The 13,458-nt window shown below is 34.7% G+C and overlaps 1 protein-coding gene across 1 annotated transcript in view; it reads left to right on the top strand.

The window, feature by feature from the left end:
• The window catches only part of FAT4 (FAT atypical cadherin 4), a 189,358-nt gene that overhangs the window by 156,548 nt on the left and 19,352 nt on the right, over window positions 1-13,458 (top strand). Inside the window, exons 11-12 of the mRNA XM_036922957.2 lie at window positions 352-456; window positions 11,354-11,661. Of these exons, the coding sequence (XP_036778852.2) occupies window positions 352-456; window positions 11,354-11,661 (413 nt within the window). The remainder of the gene's footprint in view (window positions 1-351; window positions 457-11,353; window positions 11,662-13,458) is intronic.

A 13,458-nucleotide genomic window follows, 5' to 3' on the forward strand; every position in this document is an offset into this window, starting at 1 on the left:
ACTCTTTGGTTATAAAATGTGAAAAATGAAGTGACATTGATCAGAGAAAATAAATTCAGTGAAAACATTTAAATATATTCACCATTTGTGAGTCCCTGAAAACAGTAGAGCCTTCCAAGATGATTATGTAAATTATTTCCTAAATATTATAATGCACATCTTTGTAATAGGACAAGTAAATAAGATTTTGAACTCTGAAATAGTTCACTTTCCTCATGTCAAGTAAAATGTTCTTAACATATATTTTCTCCAAAATACTTCTCTCAGAATATATTTTTAGATATGGTCATGCTGTAGTATTAATGTATTGATGCATAAGTTTTTTTTTTAAACAAGATTGCTACCTTTCAGGGAAAATGTGTGAATCTGCAGTCAATTATTGTGAATGCAACCCTTGCTTTAATGGTGGTTCCTGCCAAAGCGGTGTGGAGTCTTACTATTGCCATTGTCCATTTGGTAAGTATAGCTTCATAGGTGATGTAGAATATCAATCAGTTTTGGCACACAATTTAGCAGTTTGTTTTTGTGGCCATTAGTGATTAAAGCAATATTAGTTGTTTTACACACGAGGTTTCAGCAAAATAAATCCTCAAAGGTTAAATGTTTTTAAAAGTTAATTATGGAAATCCCATTGAATATATTGCTTTGATCATTACTAGAAAAATAATCAACTCAGGATAATTGAATTTGAGGTTGTCTCCTGAGGACATTTCCCTTCAAATATTTATGAATGCCCTCTTCTGAGCCTTGAACCTATTAAGGAAAATAACCTATAAGCACTATTTTAAATCTTCAAGAATAATTTGTCAAAGTGGTTTTTTTGGTTTGTTTTGTTTCTCTTTTGTCCTTTATTTATTTATTTTTTACATGAATTCAGTCACTCCTGTTATAAGGATTTTGTAGTAACAGACGTGCAATTTTCATGACAGGCTTTTTGTAGATAGTGCCACATAACTAATTAAAATTCAGATCAGTGTGTCCTTTTGAGGAAGAAAGCTGTTAGAATTTTTTTTTACGCATACATATTTTTTCACTAAAGTGGTATGAACTAAGAGATTCCTTCCAGGTCTCACCCAAATGTTACCCAGCAGTGGGACAGCCAAGTACTGTGAAAACAGCTTTAGAGGAAGCTTGCATTTTAACTTGGTTTCTTTCGTACATTTGTGATTATTCCATTTATTTAAAGGCTGTTTTACCTCACAAAATAGTATTCATCTCCAGATGTCTTGCAGTAGTTAAAGACCCAGTCTGTCTCCATATGCAAAGAGAAGGATATTTTTTTCTAATTTTCCCTTGGATGTATTATTGTGCTATATATACTGAAAAATGAATCTCAATGTATAGTAGAGAATAGAATTTAAAAATAATCTGAGCAGTAAATTGTAGTGTTAATGCATTTCCAAATAATTGTATGACTCTATCTAGTTTTGTTTCTATAAAACATGACATCAATAGAATGATAAAGAAAAACAGATTATAAAAGTACCTAATTGTGAACCATGAATTTTAGCAATAATTCTGATGCCCAGAAATTAGAGCTTTGTTTAAAGCCAAACAATGAAAACAAAACAAAACTTAGATGATACAGTGACTAGAACACAACTTTATTTTCAGTCCAGGATGACATTCACTGTACCCCTCCTATTAAAAATTTCTTTGAGATGCTCACCATTAATGTCCATGAAGCAGTAAAAAAGTAGATCAAGGAAAAAAAATCCACAACTTAAGATCTTCAAAAGCTCTTTCTTTCAATGATGAGAATAATCCTAAAGATGGCTGCTTTGCACAGATAACTATAATCAGGTTTCATGGTTTAATTTGCTTTTGGACAAGATAAGAGGATTGAAGTGGAAAGTGGAGAACTGATTTTAAGTGACTGAACAGAGTTTTTTTTTTTGAAGATCCGTTTGCATTTAAATTGCAAAGAAGAGTATTAAAGAATCAGCCATCCTCACCTCTCTCGGGCTTCATAGAATTGCAGGGCCTTACTCCAAATTAGGTTGTGGCTAAAGGGAATATTGTGGCTGGTTTGATCTATCCAGAACCACTAAAACTTTCCCCACATCAGCAAGAAGGCTGGTTTTCTTCTTATCATCCATGTGTTCACTGGAGTATCTTTTCACTTCCTTCAAGAACTTGTCCTTTGTAGTCACAATTTGACTAGCTGTTCGATGCAAGAGGCCCAGCTTTTGGCCTGTCTCAGCTTTCAACATGCCTTCCTCTCTAAGCTTACTCATTTCTGGCTTTTGATTTAAAGTGGAAGACATGAGACTTCCTTTCCTTTGAACACTTAGAGGCTATTGTAAGCATTATTAATTAGACTAATTTCAATATTGAGTCACTGGAGGTAGGCCAGTGAGAGGGAGAGAGGTAGGAATGGTTGTTCAGTGGACCAGTCAGAACACACAACATTTATTAAGTTCACCCTCTTATATGACTTCCCAGAGTTCATGGTGCCCAAAACAATTACAATAGATCATCATGTGAAGTATAATAATAATGAAAAGTTTGAAATATTGTAAGAATTACTGAAATGTGATACAGTGACACTACAATATAAACCAGTGCTCCTAGAAAAGGGTTGTCAGTAGACTTGCTCCACACAGGGTTGCCATTCACTTTCAATTTATAATAAACACAATATTTCTGACATGCAATAAAGTGAAGCACAATGAAACAAGGTATTCCTGGAATTGATATGAAATAGGAACAAACTGTTGCTGAAGTGTAGCTGATACATTGCCTATTGGGTGAAAGTGTTTTGGGTTGAAATGGACCTTCCCCTAACCCTATCAGAGATCCCCCAGGTTAAGGAAACTAGTACAATAAAATTAATTAAATTAGGGACAGATCACATGTAGCTGGCAGTTCAAATTTCTCCTCCTATTCCTTCCAGTGACAAAGACAAAAAACATTGTTTAAACTTAGACATTGTCAGTTGACAACAGAATATTTATAAAAGAAAAGAAAGCAAAAATCCTTAAAATAACAATGCATGATTTGAGACCAGAGAGATAGAAATAAAAAGAAAAAGCATTTGCCTTTTGAAACTGAATGTAGGCAAACATACACATAAAAAGGGTGGATGGAATGCCTCAAACAAATAGCTGGAGGTAGTTACACATACATCCTATAAAACAACATCTTAAACATAATTTTGAAGTTGGAAAAAATTTGTACTGTTTACCTTCTCATCAGTGAAAGATTTGTTGTTTGGATTTAAACACTTCTTATAGAATTTTAGAGATTTTTTAGGTTGCTTTAGAAAAACATACAGTGTTTAAGACTTTAAAAAGAGTCTGTGGGAGCTGACTGGCCGCCACCAGAGCCGCTTGCCCACCCACCGCCCACTGCCTGCACGTGCTCCAGCCCGCTGTGTCTAGCAGAGGGCCCAGCATGGACATGGCGGATGTCCCGAAGCACTTGCAGCGCGGGCCGGTCCGGGTGGGGTTCTACGACATCGAGGGCATGCTGGGCAAGGGCAATTTCACCGTGGTGAAGCTGGGGTGGCACCGGATCACCAAGACGGAGGTGGCAATAAAAATAATAGATAAATGTCAACTGGATGCAGTGAACTTTGAGAAAATCTACTGAGAAGTACAAATAATGAAAATGTTACACCACCCACACATAATCAAACTTTATCAGGTAATGGAGACCAAAAATATGTTGTACCTTGTCACAGAATATGCAAAAAATGGAGAAATTTTTGTTTCTTCCATCTTTAGTTTGGACAATCATAATTTTTCATCTGTACTTCAGCAGCCTTATGTCTCTGCCTCCAGGGATGTCCCTCTTCTAGTTCACCTTCCATTACTATAAAAATGATCTTTGTGAAATACAGACATCATCCTTTTCAGTTTCTACTTAAAATGTATCTGTGGATTGGACTAAAGATGGCGGCATGAGAGGAGAGACAGAGGCTTCCTCCTAAAACTGGATACAATTAGAAAATATAGCTGGCGCAACTAATCCTGAGCCAGCAACAGGAAACAGGACGGTGCCAGACTGCACACACCTGGAGAAAAGAGCAGACCTCACCGAATGGGGCACCAGTACTGCTCCCCTGCGATCCCTGACATTGCTTCAGGGGCTGAGCAGCTCCAGAGACTAAAGCTTCTGGACACTAGAGGGCGCCATATACAAACATGAAACACCAAAGGAAACTTGTCCAGAGTAAAATTATTAATACAACTCCTGAGAAGAATTAAATGATATGGACCTCGTGACTCTTCCTGAAAGGGAGTTCAAAATAAAAATCACTAACATAATACTGGAGGTGTGGAAAGACATCCAAGAACTCAGGAATGAATTTATAAATAGGTCGGAGATCCAGTCATTGAAGAGCACAATGGAGGGTATTAAAAGGAGGTTGGATACGGTGGAGGAGACAATAAATGAAATAGAAACTAGAGAAGAGGAATTCAAAGAAGCTGAGACACAGAGAGAAAAAAGGATCTCTAAGAATGAAAGAATATTGAGAGAACTGTGTGACCAATCCAAGCGGAACAATGTTCGCATTATAGGGATACCAGAAGAAGAAGAGAGAGAGAAAGGGATAGAAAGTGTCTTTGGGGAGGTAGTTGCTGAAAAATTCCCCAATCTGGGGAAGGAGATAGACTCTCAGGCCATGGAGATCCATAGATCTCCCAACACAAGGGACCCAAGGAAGACAACACCAAGACACATAGTAATTAAAATGGGAAAGATCAAGGATAAGGACATACCGCTAAAAGCATCCAGAGACAGAAATAAGATCACATACAAAGGAAAGCCCATCAGGCTAACATCAGACTTCTCAGCAGAAACCTTACAGGCCAGAAGGGAGTGGCATGATGCATTTAATGCCATGAAGCAGAAGGGCCTGGAACCGTGTTTACTTTATCCGTCGAGATTATCATTTAAATTTGAAGGAGGGATGAAACAATTTCCAGATAAGCAAAAGCTGAGAGAATTTACCTCCCACAAACCATCTCTACAGTCTATTTTGGAGGGACTGCTATAGATGAAAGTGTTCCTAAGGTTGAATAGCTGTCACCAGAAGAAATAAAACCACAGTAAAGGAAGAACAGCTAATTATGAAGGAAATGCAAAATTAAATTGACTATCCTCAAAGTCAATCAAGGGATAGGCAAAAAGTACAGAATCTGATACCTAATATATAAAGAATGAAGGAGGCAGAAAAAGGAGGAGAAATAGAAAAAAACCTTTAGATTGTATTTGTAACAGCATACTAAGTGAGTTAAGATAGACTCTTAGATAGTAAGGAAAGTAACCTGGAACCTTTGGTAACCACTAATCTAAAGCCTGAAAATGGCAATAAGTACATACTTGTCGATAATCACCCTAAATGTAAATGGATTGAATGCACTAATCAAAAAACATAGAGTCATTGAATGGATAAAATAACAAGACCCATGTGTATACTGCTTACAAGAGACTCACCTCAAACCCAAAGACATGCACAGACTAAAAGTCAAGGGATGGAAAAAGATATTTCACACAAACAATAGAGAGAAAAAAGCAGGTGTTGCAGTACTAATATCAGACAAAATACACTCCAAAACAAAGAAAGTAACAAGAGATAAAGAAGGACATTACATAATGATAAGGGCCTCAGTCCAACAAGAGAATATAACCATTATAAATATATATGCACCCAAAACAGGAGCACCAGCATATCTGAAACAAATACTAACAGAACTAAAGGAGGAAATAGAATGCAGTGCATTCATTTTAGGAGACTTCAATACACCATTCACTCCAAAGGACAGATCCACCAGACAGAAAATAAGGAAGGACACAGAGGCACTGAACAACACCATAGAACAGATGGACCTAATAGACATCTACAGAACTCTACACCCAAAAACAACAGGATGCACATTCTTCTCAAGTGCACATGGAACATTCTCCAGAATAGACCACATACTAAGCCACAGAAAGAGCCTCAGTAAATTCAAAAAGATTGAAATTCTACCAACCAACTTCTCAGACCAAAAAGGTATAAAACTAGAAATAAATTGTACAAAGAAAGCAAAAAGGCTCACAAACACACGGAGGCTTAACAACATGCTCCTAAATAGTGAATGGATCAACGACCAAATTAAAAGGGAGATCCAGCAATATATGGAAATAAATGACAACAACAACACAAAGCCCCAACTTCTGTGGGACGCAGTGAAAGCAGTCTCAAGAGGAAAGTATATAGCAATCCAGGCATATTTAAAGAAGGAAGAACAAGCCCAAATGAATAGTCTAATGTCACAATTATCAAAATTGGAAAAAGAAGAACAAATGAAGCCTAAAGTCAGCAGAAGGTGGGACATAATAAAGATCAAAGAAGAAATAAACAAAATTGAGAAGAATAAAACAATAGAAAAAAATCAGTGGAACGAAGAGCTGGTTCTTTCAGAAAATAAACAAAATAGATAAGCCTCTAGCCAGACTTATTCAGAGAAAAAGAGAATCAACACACATCAAAAGAATCAGAAATGAGAAAGGAAACATCACAACGGACCCAACAGAAATACAAAGAATTATTAGAGACTACTATGAAAACCTATATGCTAAGAAGCTAAAAAACCTAGAAGAAATGGACAACTTCCTAGAAAAATACAACCGTCCAAGACTGACCAAGGAAGAAACAGAAAATTTAAACAGACCAATTACCAGCAACGAAATTGGAGCGGTAATCAAAAAACTACCCAAGAACAAAGTCCCTGGGCCAGGTGGATTTACCTTGGAATTTTATCACACATACAGAGAAGATATAATTCCCATTCTCCTTAAAGTTTTCCAAAAATTAGAAGAGGAGGGGATTCTCCCAAACTCATTCTATGAAGCCAACATCACCCTAATACCAAAACCAGGCAAAGACCCCACCAAAAAAGAAAATTACAGACCAATATCCCTGATAAATGCACATGCAAAAATACTCAACAAAATAATAGCAAACCGAATTCAAAAATACATCAAAAGGATCATACACCATGACCAAGTGGGATTCATTCCAGGGATGCAAGGATGGTACAACATTCGAAAATCCATCAACATCATCCACCACATAAACAAAAAGAAGGACAAAAACCACATGATAATCTCCATGGTTTCTGAAAAAACATTCGACAAAATTCAGCATCCATTCATGATAAAAACTCTCAACAAAATGGGTATAGAGGGCAGGTACCTCAACATAATAAAGGCCGTATATGATAAACCCACAGCCAACATCATACTGAACTGTGAAAAGCCAAAAGCTTTTCCTGTGAGATCGGGAACAAGACAGGGATGCCCATTCTCCCCACTGATATTCAACATAGTACTGGAGGTCCTAGCCATGGCAATTAGGCAACACAAAGAAATACAAGGAATCCAAATTGGTAAATAAGAATTCAAACTGTCACTGTTTGCAGATGGCATGATATTGTACATAAAAAACCCTAAAGACTCCACTCCAAAACTACTAGAACTGATATCAGAATACAGCAAAGTTGCAGGATACAAAATTAACATACAGAAATCTGTGGCTTTCCTATACACTAACAATGAACTAATAGAAAGAGAAATCAGGAAAACAATTCCATCAAAAAGAATGAAAAACTTAGGAATTAACCTTACCAAGGAAGTGAAAGACCTATACCTGGAAAACTATAAGACACTCTTAAGAGAAATTAAAGAGAACACTAACAAATGGAAACTCATCCCATACTCTTGGCTAGGAAGAATTAATATCGTCAAAATGGCCATCCTGCCCAAAGCAATATGTAGATTTGATGCAATCTCTATCAAATTACCAACAACTTTGTTCAATGAACTAGAACAAATAGTTCAAAAATTCATATGGAAACACCAAAGACCCTGAATATCCAAAGCATTCCTGAGAAGGAAGAATAAAGTTGGGGGGATCTCGCTCCCCAACTTCAAGCTCTACTACAAAGCCACAGTAATCAAGACAATTTGGTACTGGCACAAGAACAGAGCCATAGACCAGTGGAACAGAATAGGGACCCCAGATATTAACCCAAACATTTATGGTCAATTAATATATGATAAAGGATCCATGGACATACAATGGGGAAATGACAGTCTCTTCAACAGATGGTGCTGGCAAAACTGGACAGCTACATGTAAGAGAATGAAACTGGATCACTATCAAACCCCATACACAAAAGTAAATTAGAAATGGATCAAAGACCTGAATGTAAGTCATGAAACCATAAAACGTTTAGAAAAAAAAACATAGGCAAAAATCTCTTGGACATAAACATAAGCGACTTCTCATGAACATATCTCCCCAGGCAAGGGAAACAAAAATGAATAAGTGGGACTATATCAAGCTGAAAAGCTTCTGTACAGCAAAGGACACCATCAGTAGAACAAAAAGGTACCCTATAGGATGGGAGAATATATTCATAAATGACAGATCCGATAAAGGGTTGACATCCAAGATATATAAAGAGCTCATGCACCTCAACAAACAAAAAGAAAATATTCCAATAAAAAAAAAGGTCAGAGGAGTTGAACAGACAGTTCTCTGAAGAAGAAATTCAGATGGCCAATAGACACATGAAAAGATGCTCCACATCGCTTGTCATCAGTGAAATACAAATTAAAACCACAATGAGATATCACCTCACACCAGTAAGGATCACCACCATCCAAAAAACAAACAACAGCAAATGTTGGTGAGGTTGTGGAGAAAGGGAAACCCTTCTACACTGCTGGTGGGAATGCAAATTAGTTCAACCATTGTGGAAAGCAGTATGGAGGTTCGTCAAAAGCTCAAAATAGAAATACCATTTGACCCCGAAATTCCACTTCGAGGAATTTACCCTAAGAATGCAGCACTCCAGTTTGAAAAAGAGAGATGCACCCCTATGTTTATCACAGCACTATTTACAATAGCCAAGAAATGGAAGCAACCTAAATGTCCATCAGTAGATGAATGGGTAAAGAAGATGTGGTACATATACACAATGGAATATTACTCAGCCATAAGAAAAAAACAAATCCTACCATTTGCAACAACATGGATGGAGCTAGAGGGTATTATGCTCAGTGAAATATCCCAGGTGGAGAAAGACAAGTACCAAATGATTTCACTCATATGTGGAATATAAGAACAAAGAAAAACTGAAGGAACAGAACAGCAACAGAATCACAGAATCCAAGAATGGATTAACAGTTACCAAAGGGAAAGGGACTGGGAAGGAGAGGTGGGAAGGGAGGAATAAGGTTGGGGAAAAGCAAGGGGGCTTTACTGTTAGCATGTATAATGTGGGGTGGGCATAGGGAGGGATGTGCAACACAGAGAAGACAAGTAGTGAGTCTACAGCATCTTACTACACTGATGGACAGTGACTGTAATAGGGTTTGTTGAGGGGGGACTTGGTGAAGGGAGGAGTCCAGCAACCACAATGTTCTTCATGTAATTGTAGATTAATGATAATAAAATGAATAACAAAAGAAATGAAAAAAATGTAAAAAAAAACAAAGAGTCTGTGTAACCATAATCTTATATATAAACATATATATGCACATATGTATATACACACATATATGTATAACTATATGTGTATACATACACACATACTACCCCTTATAAGAGTAATTTTAACTTTTTAAACCTTTAAATAAATTTCTTTCATGGCTTTCTATTTGAATGACAGTTTAAAAATCCTCATTTAATTGTATTATATTTCAAAGATAAAAATGTACCTTGCTCTAGAAACCACAACAAAACTCCTTAAGAAAAAAAAATTCCATAAAGAAGTATTTTCATATTTGAAATAAGAGTATCAACTTGAATAAAAATGTAGAACATGTTTCCAGTATCAATATGCTTTCTTCTACATTTTTATATTCAATTTTAAGTATATTTTCATATATTTATTAAAATTTAGTCAGAAGAGACCTGAGGGAACACATAGTACAAGTTTTTCTTTAATAATGTGTCTCATTTGTAATCATTATCTTTACTTTTCCTTTAACTTTTATCTTTCTGTATATGAATAAGGTATATGTAAAATAAACATTTAATATAAATAATTTTTAAAAATCTGGTTTATAAATATAAATTATATATATAATATAAAATATAAATCCTATGTGAAAAACATAATATATTTATGACATTATAAATAATATGTAGTGTTGATGCATTATGTATGCAATACATGATATATAATATGTATAATCACTGTAATTCCATTACCTTTTCTTTAACTTCAGTTATTAATTAAAAATAAATTATATATATCATCTACTCATTTATGATGAATATTATCTCAGTCTTGACAGAAAAGGAAAAGACAAATGCCACAGAGCTTTATAGTAGCTTCTAGGCCATTTTCATTTAAAGAACATTTTTGGATATAAAATGTGGTGCAGTCAAAACAACTAGATCTGTAGCTCTGGCCTCAAATTTTGGCTGTGTCTCCCATGGTTCTGTGATCTCAGGCAAGTTTTAAATATTCGGTAAAATGATGGTTTTGGTTCCTTCCAGCTGAATAATTCCTTGACTCTAAATTTAATGCATTTACAAGATATGTAGAGCCAAAATTAAGGAACGAAACCTTTGCAAGTTAACAAGAATCATGATATATTGGCATGGGTTAATTTTCCAATCCATTGCTGCTGTCTGCTAATATTTGTGGGAAAAGAATTTTGGCATAGTGTTGTAGCATCAATAAAACTCATTTTTCAAGTTTGAAAAAGAACCAGCACAAACAAATGGTAATTTTGGATTTCAGAAACATAGCTATTTCAAGTAGCCTTCTATAAATCTATGCACAAAGAGGGTATAAAACAAGAAAGAGATAAAAACTTAAAACAGTATTTCCCTTCCCAAACAGCAGTGACTTCCTCCCCTAATCTTGTGACCTTTGAAAATATCTTGAGTACAGAGACTGACATCAAAAGGTGCCACCGTCAATTGAATGAAAATTGTTTTTTAAGAATTGTGTATTATGAATGATATTCCTTAGCTGAAAATTATAGCATATTACAACTTTTAAGAAATTGACAGACTAATTTTAAAAGTTTTCCAGGAAATAAATCTTTTCAGGCATATTCCATTCCACTGATTCTAATTTTAGAAGTGGGACATTCTTTGATATGCTTCCTAATTGGACAAAGAAAAACAATTGCATCAGTTTATCATCTCTTCCATGCTTTAGAGATCATTAATTCATTCTATTTCAATTTAATTTAGACCTTATTCTTTGGAGAGTAATGAAGAAAAGTTGTTAAAAACATGACTCATCATGACTTAAAAATATTTTAATCAAAATCATTTAAGAAAATTTTACTGGAATTTGATGTGTTAATTTATCAATTTTCCCATCTACAGGTGTCTTTGGAAAACACTGCGAGTTGAATAGTTACGGATTTGAGGAGTTGTCATTCATGGAATTTCCCAGTTTGGACCCCAATAACAACTATATTTATGTTAAATTTGCAACTATTAAAGGTCATGCCTTACTGCTTTACAACTATGACAACCAGACAGGCGACAGAGCTGAGTTTTTGGCCCTTGAAATTGCTGAAGAAAGACTAAGATTCTCATATAATTTAGGCAGTGGTACATACAAACTCACCACCATGAAGAAGGTGTCAGATGGGCACTTTCACACTGTGATTGCACGGAGAGCAGGAATGGTAAGACATTTCATTCTACATTAAAATTTGTTTTGATTGTTATATATACAGTCAATCAGTTCTTCAAGTTAAAGCATGAAATGGGGTGCAAATTGAATAAATTATGTGTACTCATTATTTGACCAATTTTGTTATGAACTACAGGCTCAAACAGATAATGTCTTTCTCTTGCTCATGACAAGTGTGCTTGTCTCAAAAAAACAGTGAGAACATCTCAAAAACAACAAAAGGGAGCAAAATAAAGAAAATATCCTAGTGCATAAACACTCCACTTTATACATTTCCTATATATGTATAAGGCCATGTCAGAATTCCACATAAAATTGCTACTTTTTTTCCCAAAGTATCTCTGCTCTGATGAGACAATTTAAAAGCAAATGGGAAAACTTCTCCATAAATAAATTATTGATTAAAGATGGCACTCAACACATACTTCAGTATAGTAGTTAACAATTCTCAGTACTCCAGCACTTCAGTATACTGTCATCTGTGAGGTTTATGACATGGTTGTATTAGGATAAAGCTTTGTTTTTTGACTACCTAAGGCATTCTCAGAGTTGTAACTCAATAATGTCCAAGATTTCCATATTATATTCCATTTAATTAAGTGCCTCCCATGTTATAACAAGAATGGTATTTATTTAGTACTTGGGTTCATTAAATAAGTATTTTTCTTTATGAGGGGATGTGTACCATTAGCTTTTCCCTGTTGATAGTTGAAAGCTTTGAGGAGTAGTAGAATGTAGGGACTTATTTATGTATTCATCTATTTATATCCCCAAGTATCTCGCCATGGTTCCCCTTATTTTCAACAAAAATCAAGGATTTTTGAAAAACTAATGCTAGCAAAAAAACACTTTAAGATATTTTTGGATTTTAACATCAAGCTTTTAAAATCATAACTGCTGTTTAAAATGTATATTTTACCTTACAAAAGGAATAGAATTGGTTAAGATATTAAATCATGTATTAAAAGAAAAGTTAGCCAAAGAATAAAATAAATACTCTGAAGTAATTTTTAAAATAAGGAAACATATTCTCTAAATGACTATAGTTTTATCACTGAGCTTTAAGGCAATCTAGAAAAAATATGAAAAATGTGGTAATTATAGAATTCTGATACTGATCAAATCAATCATATATTTGATGAGAGAAATATTTCTGCCACCAAATTTTGGGAATACTTTATATTGCTGGACTATATATATAAACAACTGTATGGAAACAACATTGAAATAGTTTTTACCATGTTTTTGGTAGCTTTTTTTCTGGGCTCATAATTAACTTTAAAAACAAAACTTTTGTACCTTCTATAATTACCAATTTCATAGAGATGTAAGCTAGAAGCTATCTTAAAATATTAATTTTTTTCTGACAAATATGGGTAAAAATAGTCCTTATGAAAGGACAAAATTCTCTATCAATTTATTTTAAAAAATCTAAACAACTTTTTAAATACAGAACTATTTCCAATTATGAAAAAAAAGAATAGTGATTAGCTCTAAAGATGACTAAATGATTCCGTGAGCATGATCAAGGTTACCTGTCCAGATATTTCAACCATGGAAGAAATTGCATTCACGGTCCTACCAGATTATTAGCTGTGTGCTATTTGGATATAGGTGAGGAAACAACAAAAGTATTAGTGCAAATTTATGAATCATTTTAATTATACATTGTCTCCCATTTCCTTATAAATTTGGTGTTAATATTCTGTAACTACTACTTTTTAAAATATATTTAATTTAGAAGGTGTTTATTTAATAAAATTACCCAAACATTCTGAAAATGAGACCA

The sequence above is a fragment of the Manis pentadactyla genome, chromosome 5 (assembly GCF_030020395.1).
Source record: "Manis pentadactyla isolate mManPen7 chromosome 5, mManPen7.hap1, whole genome shotgun sequence".
Lineage (NCBI taxonomy): Eukaryota > Metazoa > Chordata > Mammalia > Pholidota > Manidae > Manis > Manis pentadactyla.